This window comes from Tachysurus vachellii, chromosome 10, assembly GCF_030014155.1.
Source record: "Tachysurus vachellii isolate PV-2020 chromosome 10, HZAU_Pvac_v1, whole genome shotgun sequence".
In the NCBI taxonomy this organism is placed as follows: Eukaryota; Metazoa; Chordata; class Actinopteri; order Siluriformes; family Bagridae; genus Tachysurus; species Tachysurus vachellii.
In genome coordinates, this window is record NC_083469.1 from 17888303 (window position 1) to 17903842 (window position 15540).

General features: G+C 40.5%; 1 protein-coding gene across 6 annotated transcripts in view; it reads left to right on the plus strand.

Annotated features, from left to right (window-relative positions):
* Positions 1-15540, plus strand: part of kidins220a (kinase D-interacting substrate 220a) — a 52160-nt gene that overhangs the window by 10821 nt on the left and 25799 nt on the right. For all 6 annotated transcript variants that reach the window (XM_060880035.1, XM_060880040.1, XM_060880038.1 and 3 more), the window contains exons 5-22: positions 614-712; positions 912-1010; positions 2916-3014; positions 3343-3540; positions 3706-3804; positions 4778-4876; positions 4970-5068; positions 5390-5567; positions 5665-5829; positions 5957-6136; positions 7528-7693; positions 8042-8193; positions 8371-8657; positions 9688-9828; positions 11091-11328; positions 11491-11582; positions 13475-13619; positions 14098-14260. In XM_060880035.1, coding sequence (XP_060736018.1) covers positions 614-712; positions 912-1010; positions 2916-3014; positions 3343-3540; positions 3706-3804; positions 4778-4876; positions 4970-5068; positions 5390-5567; positions 5665-5829; positions 5957-6136; positions 7528-7693; positions 8042-8193; positions 8371-8657; positions 9688-9828; positions 11091-11328; positions 11491-11582; positions 13475-13619; positions 14098-14260 — 2699 coding nt within the window. The remainder of the gene's footprint in view (positions 1-613; positions 713-911; positions 1011-2915; positions 3015-3342; positions 3541-3705; positions 3805-4777; positions 4877-4969; positions 5069-5389; positions 5568-5664; positions 5830-5956; positions 6137-7527; positions 7694-8041; positions 8194-8370; positions 8658-9687; positions 9829-11090; positions 11329-11490; positions 11583-13474; positions 13620-14097; positions 14261-15540) is intronic.

A 15540-nucleotide genomic window follows, 5' to 3' on the forward strand; every position in this document is an offset into this window, starting at 1 on the left:
TCTTTTTTGCATTAACCTGAGATCTTATCACTGTCATTTTTCAGCTCATTACAAACTATTATTTTCTTTTTTTTGATACTTAGAATTGAGCAGCAGCTTTAAGTCATTTAAATCATTGCACCAGTTATAAAGCAAATACAAGCTGAAACCAGGGATAGTTGTTTATAAAATGTACTTTTGTAATAGTTTCCCTAACAGCTTTGCTGTGCAATTATTATTACTGTATTACACAGTGCCACACGAACCTCAGTAAGTGTCTCCGTTGAGGACTGCATTTATTAAGCAGGTTTTTGTGGACTGTTAATTAGATATTTTTGTTTTATTATCTGTCCATGTATCTATGATATGTGAAATCATGTGTATCATCTGTTGCACTTTTCTTCAGTCTTGTTTTGAATTAACAGCTTGTTTCCTGTCACAGTGCTTGTCTGTAAAAGTGTGTCATGGTGCCAGTGTGTCGGTAGCACAGTGCTAATAATAACAGGCTGAGCGTCTAAAGCAAGCCTGCAATCTGAGTAACGCTCTGACTCAGACCATGCGTGTTTAGGAAAACAAGCCAGTGACATTACTAAGGACATTTAAAATACTTGTGTGTGTGTGTGGGGGGTTACAGGGCGGCTGGACCGCTCTTATGTGGGGAGCATATAAGGGTCGTGTCGAAGTGGCTCGTCTTCTGCTGGAGAAAGGCGCGAGCCCCAACATCACTGGACAGGTACACAGTTACAACACGACAAATCAGGCAACCTCCATTTTTTTTTTTTTAAATAATCCTCATGCTAACACATTCACTCTAATAAAAAAAATTAAGAAATAAAAATGTCTTTCCTGTGCAACACATATTAATGTCTACCCGATCTTACAGGTTTGTATTTGTGTTAGTGAGTCATTTCCATCCGTGCTCTTCTCTACAGTACGGCGTGTACCCCATCATTTGGGCAGCAGGTCGAGGCCATGCCGAAATCGTTCGTCTATTACTGCAACACGGTGCTAAAGTCAACTGCTCCGACAAGGTGACTACCATCATCACCCCTATCTGAAGATGTTGCTGACTTCACAGAGAAGGGATTCAGCCTTATTTACGTAAACATAGTGTCAGGATACAGGAAGAAAAATTCCATTCCCACAAGGCTTTAGTATGATTGTAACCTTTTACATTGCATTACGTTTGTTTATTTAATAGACACTCTTATACAAAGTGACTTACAAATAAGGAAATGCATGCAAAGCGATATATCAAGCAGAGGACAAGTAGTGATGCGTTACAGAGGAAGTTTTTTAATTGAATGCTGGAGGAGAAATGTGTGTTCAATAAAACACAGTATTGATGTAAGAACTTGAATGGGGTCAATTTAGGGGTTATTTGAGTTCTTTTTTTTTTGAAGATCGGCGTAGGGTTAGCTGATTAGATTGAGATTGGAGGTTCATTGCATTGTCTCATTGAGGGACAGTTTTTAAAGGTTTTTGGAAAGTACATCCTCAGCTGAGATCGTACAGAGTTTGTGTTTTCCTAAAGAGTTCAAAAGCTGTACCTGTTCCTAAGTTGCTTGTAATGTCTGGGGTCGACCTGGCAAAACATTCTGTCGTTTGTCTCCGGTGTTGGCTTAATATCAAATAATAACTAGATTTGTAAAGTTCGTCGTGACAAACTTTGATGTTGGCTTTGACGATGCAAGTATTTGCGAAGACCGGTGCTTTTTGGAGGCGAGTGGACACAAGGGTCAGTGTTACTTTTGGAAGCAAGTAGACAGAAAGCTAGGGTGCCAAAACATTTGGAGGTAAGTGGAGACAAGCATGTGACGTCATCAGAATACTCTTGAGGAAGTTCCCCACATTGGGCTGAGTGTTTTAATATGTCACATGTCCATGTTGTGCTAATTTTTAATTTTCACGTGACATCACATGAAATGTGACGTGACCAGAATACATGTGAGGCAGTTCTCATTGTGCTGAGTGTTTTGTCACAAGTCCTTGTTGTGCTAATTTTTAATTTTCACGTGACATCACGTGACGTCATGTGACGTCATCAGAATACCCGTGAGAAAGTTCCCCTCATTGTTCTGAGTGTTTTGATATGTCACATGTCCATGTTGTAAAAAGCTTTTTGATTTTTCATTTTTTGGGGGCGGGGCTGCGGCACAACCGAAAGGCCAGTCAGTAAACTTTGTTCAGAGTATCACCCTAAAGGAGCTGGCCGAGTTTGGTGTAGATATTTCGAAAGCTTGCCGAGTTATAAACCTCCAAAGTTTATAATGGGAGTCTATGGGGAAAAAAGGCCACTTTGAGACCCGGTACCGGAAGTACTGGTACTCGGATCGCTTAGAAAAGTAATAGCAACAAACTTCAGACCAGCGTCTACAACATATCCGAATTTGGTGCATGTGGCTCAAAAGCCCTAGGAGGAGTTACTCTTGATAAATTTTTGTCTAGGCTTAAATAGGAAAACAGAATGTTTCTACAAAGCCAACATAATTAGCTCGGTGTAAACAGAAAGGCAATATCAATGCAATTTTGCCATTAAGGTTTGTGTTAAGGCTTAATGTTTTGTAGAGCTATCTGCTGGTTGTGAGCAGTTTTTTACTGAAATGTTAACAAGACTCTTACCCTCTGTGAACAACTCCTTGCCCTCTGGTTAAACTCGTACACTTTGTGAGTTGCGTTTAAGGTAAAAGTGGCACAGCGGAGCAGCTCAATTGCAACAAAGGGGTGGATTATTTCTGAAAAATGTACAATCCATAAATGAAGAAAGAAATAATAATAAATAAATTATATAATTGTACATTATGTTTAATGTTTATTAAAAAATATATCAATTTTTTTTTTTCTTTAATTAAAGTATATTTAAAATGATCTTTAGTAACTAACTGCTTGTTTTAATACATTTTTGTTAAATAAATGCATTTTTATCTTTTGATCAGTATGGCACAACGGCATTGATCTGGGCAGCGAGGAAAGGTCATTACGACTGTGTGATGCACCTGCTGGAGAACGGCGCAAACGTGGACCAGGAAGGAGCGGTGTGTGTGTGTGTGTGTGTGTGTGTGCGCTGATCATTTCAGCTCGATGTCAGTTATTCAGGGATATTTAATAGGATGTTATTTAAAGAATTTTATTTTATTTGACACAAATGCAAAAAACGACCCTGAAAATGAATCAACACCAATCACGTTGAATTCAACAGCACTGAGGTATTAAGTACTATATCACTTGATACATATACACATCAATTAATTTGCACATCGCTGCCGTTTATTCCTCCTGTGGTCAAAATACAACTCATAAATACACAGGTTTTTGTCTCCAGTTAATCTTCAGAGAGCTGATACGGATGTGTTTCTCTGTCAGAACTCCATGACGGCTCTGATCGTGGCAGTGCGGGGAGGATACACAGTGGTGGTGAAAGAGCTACTGAAGAGAAACCCCAATGTTAACATGACCGATAAAGACGGAAACACAGCACTGATGATCGCTGCCATGGAGGGTCACACCGAGATAGTGCAGGACCTGCTGGATGCAGACACCTACGTCAATATTCCTGACAGGGTGAAGACCTGCTCTCTTATTGCTTTTTTTTTTTTTTTTCTTTTCTTTTTTCTTCAAATGTATTTTTCACTTCAAGCAAAAGTCACCAACAGAATGAATCTCCTGATGCTTTTTTACATTGATCAGTACTGTATGTATGTGTGTGTGTTTTTTTTTTGGTCTCAGAGTGGAGACACAGTTCTAATCGCAGCAGTGAGAGGAGGCCATGTGGAGATTGTCCGAGCTTTGCTGCATAAATATGCTGACATTGATGTTAAGGGCCAGGTATTTAAATTTCCTTCCTATTTGTTTTAATATGCTCAGAAATTATAACTATAAATGGACTGTATAAGACTGTACAATATGACCGATTCGTGTCATATCCCGAATTCAGTCACCAACCACCTTGAAATATTAGAATCACCTGTAATCTTAAAATCATACAGATATAGGTTAAGAGATTACAATCAGAACTGGCAAAAATGGGATTGCCCATGGTGACCAGGTTTTAGTATTTCAGGAAATACTGATCTCTGGGATTTTCACACAAAACAGTCTGTAGAGTTTATTCTTTGCATTTAACCCACCCAAAGTGCACACACACAGCAGTGAACACACACACACTGTGAACACACACCCGGAGCAGTGGGCATTTATGCTGCGGCGCCCGAGGAGCAGTTGGGGGGGTTCGGTGCCTTGCTCAAGGGCACCTCAGTCGTGGTATTGCCAGCCCGAGACTCGAACCCACAACCTTTGGGTTAGGAGTCAATCTCTCTAACCATTAGGCCACAAATTCCCCAGAAATAAGGAGCGAGATCACAGGGGAATGATCAGACTGATTTGATATGACAGGGAAGTTAACTCAAATAAATACAGTAGTCTTTATGACTGTGGTGAGCAGAAAAGCATCTCGGAACTATGCATCACTGCATTAGACCACATCGAGTTCCAGTTTTATTAGTGAAGAACTGAGACCGGGGATACGGCATGGCACACTTTCAGTGAAACTGGATAGTTGAAGACTGGAAAAAGATCTTCAACTGTATAGTCACTGTGAGTCTGTGAGGATTGTTAGCCTTCTTGCATGAGAAGAGAGGACCCTGATATGCTGTTCTTTCATATATTATTTCCCATTCAAGCAGAGCTAGGAGTGTTCTTATTAAAATGGCCCTGAGTGTGTAAGCAGTCATTCTATCCCATTTTAATTTGTTTTACTGCAGAGGTGTTTTTCGTTATATCATGCACTTTCTCTGCACAGGACAGCAAGTCAGCCCTCTACTGGTCAGTAGAAAAAGGCAACGCCACCATGGTACGAGATATCCTGCAGTGTAACCCTGACACAGAGGCCTACACCAAGGTACAGCCAAAGCTCTTGATTTTGCAGTGAGGCAGAAGTGCTGCAGTACACAGAAATGACCTTTCCTACCCGTTTGTGTGTGTGATGTTTTAGGAAGGTGAGACTCCACTTATTAAAGCTACCAAAATGAGAAACATTGAGATTGTTGAGCTTCTTCTCGACAAGGGAGCAAAGGTGTCTGCTGTGGACAAGGTAACAGTGTTCGATCATTTAGTGTTCGATCACTGCAGTGTGCAGTGGTATAAATTATTTGAAATCTGGTGCAACTTGTTATTTGTTATAGCTATTATGAAAGCATTTGGACTTCAGACATCACAATCATTAGATTATACTTAAAAAAAATTTTTTTCTTTCTTTCTCACATTGTGTGTAAATATCAACTTAAATAGGGTTTTAAAGGAACTAACACCTGTAACACATAAACTTCCAAAGTGTCAGTTGTTACATTTACAGTGAATTTGCTTATGGAATATCAGCACTTTTTAATATCAGGATTAAATGCTGTGCTTTCAGAAAGGAGACACATCACTGCATATCGCTATCAGGGGTCGGAGCAGAAAGCTGGCTGAGCTGCTCTTGAGAAACCCTAAAGATGGCCGCCTTCTCTACAAGCCTAACAAGCAGGGCGAGACACCCTATAACATCGACTGCACGCACCAGAAGAGCATCCTCACCCAGATCTTTGGTGCCAGTGAGTGCTTTTCTAACTCGTGAGCTTTTTCTTTTGTATTTTGGTTAAAACTAGTTAAAAATTATGATATTTTTTTTTCTTCTCTGACCTGTTGTAGAGCACTTGTCCCCTACGGAGTGTGACGGCGACATGCTGGGTTATGACCTGTACAGCAGCGCTCTGGCTGACATCCTTAGTGAGCCCACCATGCAGCCGCCCATCTGTGTGGGCCTGTACGCTCAGTGGGGCAGCGGCAAATCCTTCCTGCTAAAGAAGCTGGAGGGTAAAAGCACCACTGCAAATGAATCTCATTAAATACCAGTAAAATGAACAGATATGGTATATTTGCGCCTGTTATGCACTGTACCTAATTTAAGTATAATGATTAATGATCCTCATGGTCTTTTCAGATGAAATGAAGACATTTGCAGGCCAGCAGGTGGAGCCATTGTTTCAGTTCTCATGGCTGGTGGTGGTGCTCACTCTACTGCTGTGCGGCTCTGTAGCTGTGATCCTCGGCTTCTCCGTCGATGCCAGGCTGGCCATCGCTGTGGCCCTCAGCCTGCTTGCCTTGCTCTACATATTCTTTGGTAGGAATCTTTTAGAAATCGAGTAACATTCTATGCATGAAGAGATGCACAGGAGACATACAGCGTCACACCCACCCTATAATGTTTAATGACTAAGCTTGATAAACCGCCGCTTAAGACGATTACACTAACTATGAGAAGCTAGGCTTAGACTAAGATGACCAGTATATTAATTTCATCACTTCTTCAATTTTTTTTAGACCCTTTTGTATTTGTTGTTTTTCCCTCTAAGGCGACACACTGTTTTAAAGTGAACTGCTAGTGCCAAAATGTATACAATACAACCGGCAGTTAGAAACGTAAGCCACTAGTTAAAGCTATTAATGATGTTCATGTGCAGCCTTTAAACTGGAAACTCGTATTCAGTTATTTCACATGAAGCAAGCACATGAATGCAGTACCAAGTTCCATGTGCATCTCCAGTAAAGAGGTCATTCTGAGGATTAGACTGCTTCCATTGTACTAACGTCTAGTCTCGTGCTCGCAGTCTGTCTCCATGCTAACTTTGTTAAGCTTTTTAGCACATGAGAGGAAGTAGCAACTACAGCCAGACACATTCTATTAATCAGCTTTACAGCAAATCAAATGACCCAAACCCATGTGCTGTGGAGTTTCTAATCCGATGTGGAAAGAGTGGGAGTCTTTAGTGTCCAGCAGAGGGCAGTGTTGCACAGTGACTGAAATGGTCTGGTTAGTTTACTGTGATCCAGACACAAGCGTGTGCACCACAGCGCATGGAAGAACAACTGTATCTTCTTGAGTGAAATTGGCAAAGGAGAGCCAAAATAACAACCTCATTAGATTTAAACCTGCATGAAAGCATGTCCTCATTAGCAGGTCTTAGTATTCATTTCTTTTACATGGAATGACACATTTGAATTGAAGTTGAAGATTCCTCATGTGTAATTCTCAATCAGTTTACAGCCTGAGATTGTCTTTAATGGTGTGAAATAAGTTTGCCTTTCTCCATCATCCAGCACAGATTTATTTAATGAACACAAACCTTTTTAGAAATCAGTTCATTATTAATCGTTCAATGGTGTATTTATAATATTCTGCCTATTTATTTGTGCCCAAGAGCCTGAGATTATTTATAGACCTATTCTTCTAACTTACTGAGGTATGGATTAAAATACATTAAATCCTAAGAAAAAAAAAAGGATAATAATTATAAGAACTTAATAGTTCATTCCAAAATATAAAAATCTGGACCCCACTGTGAGAACGACTGGTGTAATGCATGCTGGGTATTATAGTGATTGAACAAGGAAGGAAGACGAAGGAATTTTGGTTTGTGCCAAATCTCTTGGGTGCAGAGAATTAATACCGTGCTCTAGAATAATACAGTTTTATTGCATAGTTCTCCTTTAAGCTTACTGTTTCTGTCGTAGTGCTTGTGTATTTTGGCGGACGCCGAGAGGGCGAGAGTTGGAGCTGGGCGTGGCTTATTAGCACCAGGCTGGCACGTCACATTGGCTACCTCGAGCTGCTGCTTAAACTGATGTTTGTCAACCCACCAGAGCTTCCTGAGCAGACAACCAAGGCCTTGCCCGTCAGGTACCAACACAGAGCCGTGACTTTACAAACATAATAAAAGCTTTTTCAGTAATCACGCTGTGATTATGTTTTGCTCATTTGGCTTTTTTTCCAAAGCAACTCAGAATTGATACAAAAAAATTGATCAGCTGTTGGGTGAACTTGAACTAATGACCTCTGTTCAGTAGCCCAAAGCGTTTAGCATTAAGATACTAACCACAGTTTAGACACTAATTAATAAAGTGTTAGTGAAGATCTTCACCTATTTAATTATGCAGTGTGTATGAAGGTTTAGATTCTGGCTACTGAGGTCTTAAATATCGTGCTACTGGTGTGTGTGTGTGTGTGTGTGTGTGTGTGTGTGTGTAGATTTCTGTTTACAGACTATAACCGCCTGTCGAGTGTGGGTGGGGAGACCTCCATGGCTGAGATGATTGCCACGCTGTCAGATGCTTGTGAAAGAGAATTTGGTTTTTTGGCCACTAGACTCTTCAGAGTCTTTAAAAACGACGAGACACAAGGTTTGAAGCTGCTTGCTTTAATTCCACTTCATTGTTGTATTGGTGTTAGAAAGTCTCGTCAGTGTACTTGCTAACAGTGCATGGATGTTGGTCCTAATCATATCTGCTACGTTTTCCTTCTTTTCCTTGCTTAAGTATTACACCATTTATCTTTAGCTCCATTCTGTCCATCTTTAGGAAAGAAGTGGAAGAAGACGTGTTGTGTGCCCTCTTTCGTTCTGTTTGCACTGACTCTGGCATGCCTGGTGACCGGTATGGCCCTCTTGGCTATATTTAAAGTGGATTCAGCTAATGTGACGGTAAAAGCGGTGCTCGTGGCTGTGGCCAGCGTGGTGGGACTCGCTCTGCTGCTCAACTGCAGGACATGGTGGCAGGTCGCTGACTCTGTGCTGCGCTCACAGAGGAGAAGGCTTCACAGTGCCGCCAACAGCATGCACAAGCTGAAGAGCGAGGGATTCATGAAGGTATTGATGGTCAATAAACCTACAAGTGACCTGTAGCAGATAACTGAAACATTTCTATAATAAAGTCCCATATCTAAAAATAAATCCCTATATATTAGAATGGCAAGGCCACTTCATTTGAATAAAGAGATTTGGGGTTTAGATCAAACGATGAATAAGCATTTAATTCCTGGTATCTATGCCTAGATTCTTCTTTTTCTCCTTGTATCATAAAGCTGTTCAATTCGTGAAGCTGCTTGGTCAGAAGATATGTAGACAGTGAAACAATGAAAATTGTTGAACAGTTAATTGTTATTGTTTCGTATTCTGGGAAATATGATCTTTATACAAAATTTTTTTATTTTTGTATAATTTTGCACTGCCCCTGATTTTACCCCCTGTAGCTCATTATGTATTGCTTTGCCTTCTTGAGCATGAACGAATGTTTGCCTTTTGTAATAGTTGTATACAAGGCCCTCAGTTGTCCTCAATGTGTGAAGAGATAGATCAGACAATCATATAGCTGCAGTTGGAAAGGGGTCAAATATGCAGGAAATGCAGGAAAAGCAAAGAATTTGCAGGACCTGAAGGATTTATCAGAACTTTGGGAAATTTAAACGCTCAGTTGTTCATAAGTCCCTATTTTGTCCTATCACAAATCATATAAACTGTCCTTTGAAACAGTTTATTCAGAGCAGTACTAAATAACAACAATCTGCAATTTGTAAGGTCCCTCTTATTAGTTAATTACTAACATGTTGCAGATTGCAACCTCTACTGGTTTTTTATATATAATTACATTACATTACATTAATTACATATAATTACATTACATATAGCTTCAGTACGTGTTTTAGGCAGTATTTATTTTTTTTTAGGCAGTATATATTGATACACATTCCTTTAACTATTTCCATCATTTCCACTAGTGATTCTTCTCTTAATGTTTGGATCTCTCTGTTGTTTATATTTGTTTTACTAATCTACATTGAGCTTATATGGTACATCATGGTAGTGTGTTTTCTTATAAGTTTGACTTGTCTTCAACTAGGTGCTCAAATGCGAAGTGGAGCTTATGGCTAAAATGGCGAAGACCATCGATGGCTTTACTCAGAATCAGACTCGCCTAGTCGTCATCATTGATGGCCTGGATTCCTGTGAACAAGATAAAGTGCTGCAGATGCTGGATACGGTGTGTGTGCGTGTGCCTGTGCGCGCGTGTTTCGTTGTACATTTGGCCAGATTTCAATATTCTGCAAGAAACAATATCTTAGAAATTTCTTGTACTTTGTCACATCATTCCCTCATTTTCATAATAACAAAAATGCACCAATGACACTGACTCTGACTGAGCGGTAAACACTTTCATCAATTTCTCATTAACAAAGCAGAACTACACACTGTAGCTATCAGAGTTCACCCCAGAAAGTTCAGATTCCTCTTTTCCGCCTGGAGTAATAGAATTTCCTTCAGCCAAACGTTATTATTTGGGGATATAATCCCCTTGTGTTGGCAGCCTGTTCAGTGCTAATGAAATCTCCCTCTTTCCAGAGCACCTGAAACCTCAAAGACCCCTTTGTGGCTCATTTAGTCACATCACTTTTAAATTCTAAGCTTTTTTGCCTCCTGTTTTAATAGAAATGACAAAATTGAATTTTTATCGCAAGCTAAAAGTTTAAGCTTGCCAGAGACAAAGTTCCCTAACGGAAAGGATTTGCATATTGCTATGAATGGAAATGGCCTGTGGAGGATTATGGCATGTTGGGAAAGAGACAATAAGGTTTTTGTGGCCCACTGCAGTATAAACAAATATATTTGAGCTTTAGACGTTAGCCCGAGGCAGCAGACAGTGGTAATTAACTTTTTAAATAGTGTACAAATCAGTGTCCTGTGACACTTGGCCATGCTTGAGTCTCTCATGAGTCTGGAAAGTCCCTGTCATTTCCATGCCTGGAGCTTCTACACTAGACTCTGGCATTTCTATTTGGTGTCCTGTTTTGATAAAGGCTCTGTTTATATTGTAATGTGCACTTTATGTGCAGGAATAAACTTTATATACAGGAATACCAGAATTTTTACAAGGATGTTTTCAAGGTTAACAAATAGGAAAACTGGGCAGGTTATCTTACGGATTAAAAACACAAACGGAAACAAAAATAAGGCATAGAAACCAATAACCAATAAGGTAAAGAAAAAATCAAACGTTAAAATGCGTGTGATAAAGCGCCACTGATATTCTGCATCATAACGCAGTTCATAATATAGCCATACATCTTATATAAAATCTCATATCTAGAGTTAGTGCACATCAGTGGAAAATCAGTTTGGTTCATTGTGTGCTGTGCTAGATTTAAATGACACAAGCAACCAACCCAACCCCAGTCCTTGAAATGGGGGGAAAAAAACCCTCAAATCTTCAGGATGGGGACCTAATGCATGAATCTTCCCTTGCAGGTGAGGATTCTCTTCTCCAAGGGCCCCTTCATCTCCATATTTGCCAGCGACCCTCACATCATCATTAAAGCCATTAACCAGAACCTGAACAGCGTGTTGCGTGATTCCAACATCAACGGCCACGACTACATGCGCAACATAGTGCACCTGCCCGTCTTCCTAAACAGCCGTGGTCTCAGCACGGCCAAGAAGCTCTCCATGGCTGCGCCAAACAATGGAGATCTGCTTGCTGCTGAGGGTAAGCAGAATACCATGGCAGATCTCTAAGGAAAAAGCAAACAATATGATCAACAAGGAAAACTAGCATATGTTCTCAATTTTCTAATGATAATCATACGAATGTAAATAGTCTAATAAAAGTTTGATGCTTGTGTGTTTTTGTGCCTCTGGGATCCTGCAGCATGGCATGAGGACGCAGACAGAAAGTTTCAGTCGCAGAATAGTCTTGGCGAGCAGCCCAAGCAGGGCAGTAAATCCACTCTAAACAGGAGGGTAAGTTCCAGCTGATCAAAAAAATGCTGTTGATCCCCAGTAGCAACCCAGTGGATCATGGATTTTGAGCCATCGTAGCTCTGTTGGTGCTCCTCATTCAAATATCTTCCTCCTTCAGAGGAACAAGATGTGAACATCATGCTAGTACTTGAATATAAGTCACACAGTGCGCACTCTGTTGGCGTGCTTGTGTTTGTTGTTTTTCGTGTGTTCTCCATGAGGCTGGCAGCGTGGAGAGGGATGCTGTTGGAGCCCCTGGATGTCGCCGAGGAGCGTCTGTAATTGATTTAATGTCTGTTTACCCTCCCCGTCGAGATGGCATTGCCTAATGACAGGGTGCAGCAGCAGTGGGGCTCAGTGACAAAGCTCTGGCACGGCCGGTGTCTAGTGGGAGGCTAAATGGCTCTGCTGCCTGCCCTGCGAGCGCCCCATTTGTTTGCCTCACTGATTTATCAGTCCGCTTTTCATTCGGCTTTCGGGGACACGATCTTTTTGTGCTGACGCCTGGCAGTCGTCCCTGTTTTCGAGAGTGGAAGTTCATGTTTCACCCGTTTGCAAGAAGAAGCATTGGCTGTACCTCGTTACTCCTGATTTGGCTAATGGGATCTCATAGGTTAACAAGAGCTGTAGTCAATAAAGAGGGTTTGGTTTGGATGATGTGGCTTATTTTAGGGCTGTGATAGATGAGAGTTGACATCAGCAATGTTTTTTTCTTGTTTTTCATTTTTCCCTAAAGCTCGTTTTAGAGTTTACAGTTCTTTGGGACTTTTTTGGAAGCCATTATGTGCAACCACATGTCTATGTAGCTCAGTCAGTCTTGGGTATTTTAACCTCTGTCCTCCTGCTGACTTTAAAAGTGCTACCTGTTTGTTCACTTATATTAGTAGCAACACTCTAGTCACAAGGCTGCTTTCTGGAGCTTGTGATCCATCCTCTGCTCCCACATGGTACCCATGCTGAATTATACAGCTCCTGATCAGCAGTGACCTCAGGACACAAGTGTAGCACGTTCTCAACTCCCACACCTGAAGAGTTTATATAAGACACGGGAAGAACAAATCTAAACAACTGTAAATAATGTTCCTTGATGAGCATCGTATAACATATATATATATACTGTACTCAGTGCATTCAGAAAGTATTCGGACTACCTTCACCTTTTTAAATTTTATGTTGCAGCCTGATACTTTCGTTGAAAGTATGACAGCACTTTTTTTTTTTTTTTTTTTTTTAAGTTTTTTTCTCATCTATACTCAGTAACCTATAATGACAAAGTGAAAACAGAATTGGAAATGTCTGTAAATGTATAAAAAAAGAAAAAGCTGTAATATCACATGTACATAAGTATTCAGACCCTTTACTTAGTACTTAGTTGAAGCAGCTTTGGCAGCAATTACAGCCTCTAGTCTTTTTGGGAATAAAGCAACAAGCTTTGTACACCTGAGTTGGGGAATTTTTTTGCCATTCTAATATCAGATCCTCTCAAGCTCCTTCAGGTTGGATGGGGACCATCGGTAGACAGCCATTTTCAGGTCTCTCCAGAGATGTTCAGTAGGGTTCGATTCCGGGCTGTGGCTCGGCACTCTGTAGGACATTCAGAGAGCTGAACTTTGTGGCTTTGGATGGAACATTTAATTCACATTTCAAACCATCTAGCTTGCATTAACAAGCATAAAGTTAGTAACAGGTCAGAGATAGACTGTCAGGTTACTGCATTTAATTACATTTTTGCTTTTGACACACCCAGTCTTATTTTAAGAGCAACACTAATGTAATATATAGCGCTTTTGTATGAAATCATTGTGTTTGAATATCAAATCTTTATGCCCACTGTTATTAGTTAATAGTAAGTTATTACTTAAACTGCTAAAGTGTGTCTGTTTGTCCTGTAGGATACATACCGGAGGCGTCAGATGCAGCGTACAGTCACACGTCAGATGTCTTTTGACCTGACCAAGCTGCTAGTTACCGAAGACTGGTTTAGTGACATCAGCCCTCAGACCATGAGGAGACTCCTGAACATCGTATCAGTCACAGGTTACTACTGTAGCACTTAATATAAGTGCTACATAATATTCTGAATACTTGGATTTTCACTAATTTGAAATGCACATACTGTAGTATTGCTTCATTCAAGCTGATTCATATTAAACATGCTTATCAGAAAGTCTGTATATGGAGAATTGCATTTTGTATAGTTTTTTCTCAAAGATATGACGTGACTTCTGTAAAACAAACCGCTATTTTGGACCCAAAAAAAGAATGAATATGCCTTAATATTTCATGAATCCATTTTATTATTACTTCTCTAACATCTAACGTAGTTATTTACTGTAACTCACTGTAATTGCTTTACAGCAACAGTTTCTAACAGCATAATAGTTGGGAATAGTTTAGGAATTCAACGAATTTCCATGGTACATTTAAATGGAATCTTAGGTTATTTTTTACTACTTTAACTTTTCATTATTAAAGTGATTTCACACATGCTATAATAATATATATGCTATGACAGGGCGCCTTCTCCGAGCCAATCAGATCATCTTCAACTGGGACCGGCTGGCATCATGGATCAACCTAACGGAGGAGTGGCCATACCGGACGTCCTGGCTCATCCTCTTCCTGGAGGAGAACGAGGTCGTCTCAGACCAGGTCACGCTCAAGACTATCTACGAGAGGTCAGATTGCATGCCTGCACTTCAGTACCGTACTTGTGTTTGATGTTGGAACAGCGTCTTCTAGCATCCTGTATACTCGAAATAGCTGTTAACAGCCCAATCAACACATGCACTTACAAGTTACGTTTCAGTTTGACACAAAAGTTCACAGCAGTCACAAGGTTTAACAGCTCGAATGACTCCAGTAAACAGACGCTCTGCTCTTCTTCTGACCTGAAGGTGGCAGTAGAGAATTTTTCTTCTAGAGAGTTTTCTATCCTGTGTGTCACTTCTGACCTGGTCAGGAAGACTCTTTTTAATGGAGTAATGTGTTTTGCCCTCACTTGTTCAGCCAGTGAATCTGTTTTATGTGTCAAATGTCACAGAAAATCAAAAAAAAAAAAAAAAAAAGAAAGAAAGCTGACGTTCTTGTAAAATACTTTATTGAACATTGACATGCACTTGACTTGGTAAGTTTATGCCTAATTCTTTGTTACACAGAGGATAGAATTGAGGAGCTGTGTGTGTGTGTGTGTGTGTGTGAAGCAGTTGCTGCTGTTGCTCAGGGCTTGGCCTTTAAAGGTTGCTTTCTGTCACACTGCACTAGCATGCTGTGACTCCCCAGGCTGTGGAAGTGTCGGAGCGCCTCAGTGTCAGCATCTGCTCCCCCTTACACAGCCCGTCTCTCTCGCGCGCTCTCTCTTTCTCTCTCTCTCTCTCTCGCTCTCTCGCTCTCTCTCTCTCTCGCTCTCTCTCTCTCTCTCTGTCACACACACACACACACACATTCCCTCTGTTCTTGAACCATGTTATTCCTGTAGTGCATGAATGCACCTGCTTCTCTCCCCTTGTCTCTCACACACTCCTGTCTTATCTCCCCACCTGTTAAAGAGAGTCACTAAAAGACTTCAGTGCACTAATTTAAGCCATAACATTCGAAAACTTCTGAGTTGTGATGTCACTACCATGGACAAATTATATACGGCCGACTGTTCTATCAGGTCCAGATGGACGACAAATGATCTGGACTGCAGTTTGTAGCAAAGTTCTTTAAGACACAGATGGTTTTGCCTGTAGATGAAGTTTTTTTTTTCCCTGAATACTTCAGTATGAGTGTAATAGTAACGCAGGCTTTTAAATGAGTTGTATAACAGTTTGCCAGTAAGTTGCTGTGGAAGGATGTACTGTATTCGGTAGAATGACAAGGGAAGGGTCGAGAAGTCTATATCATGCTAACGTCAGTTGTTGATGAACATCCACTCATCTCTGAGTGAAGCTAGGTAGATGTCACTTTGATCATT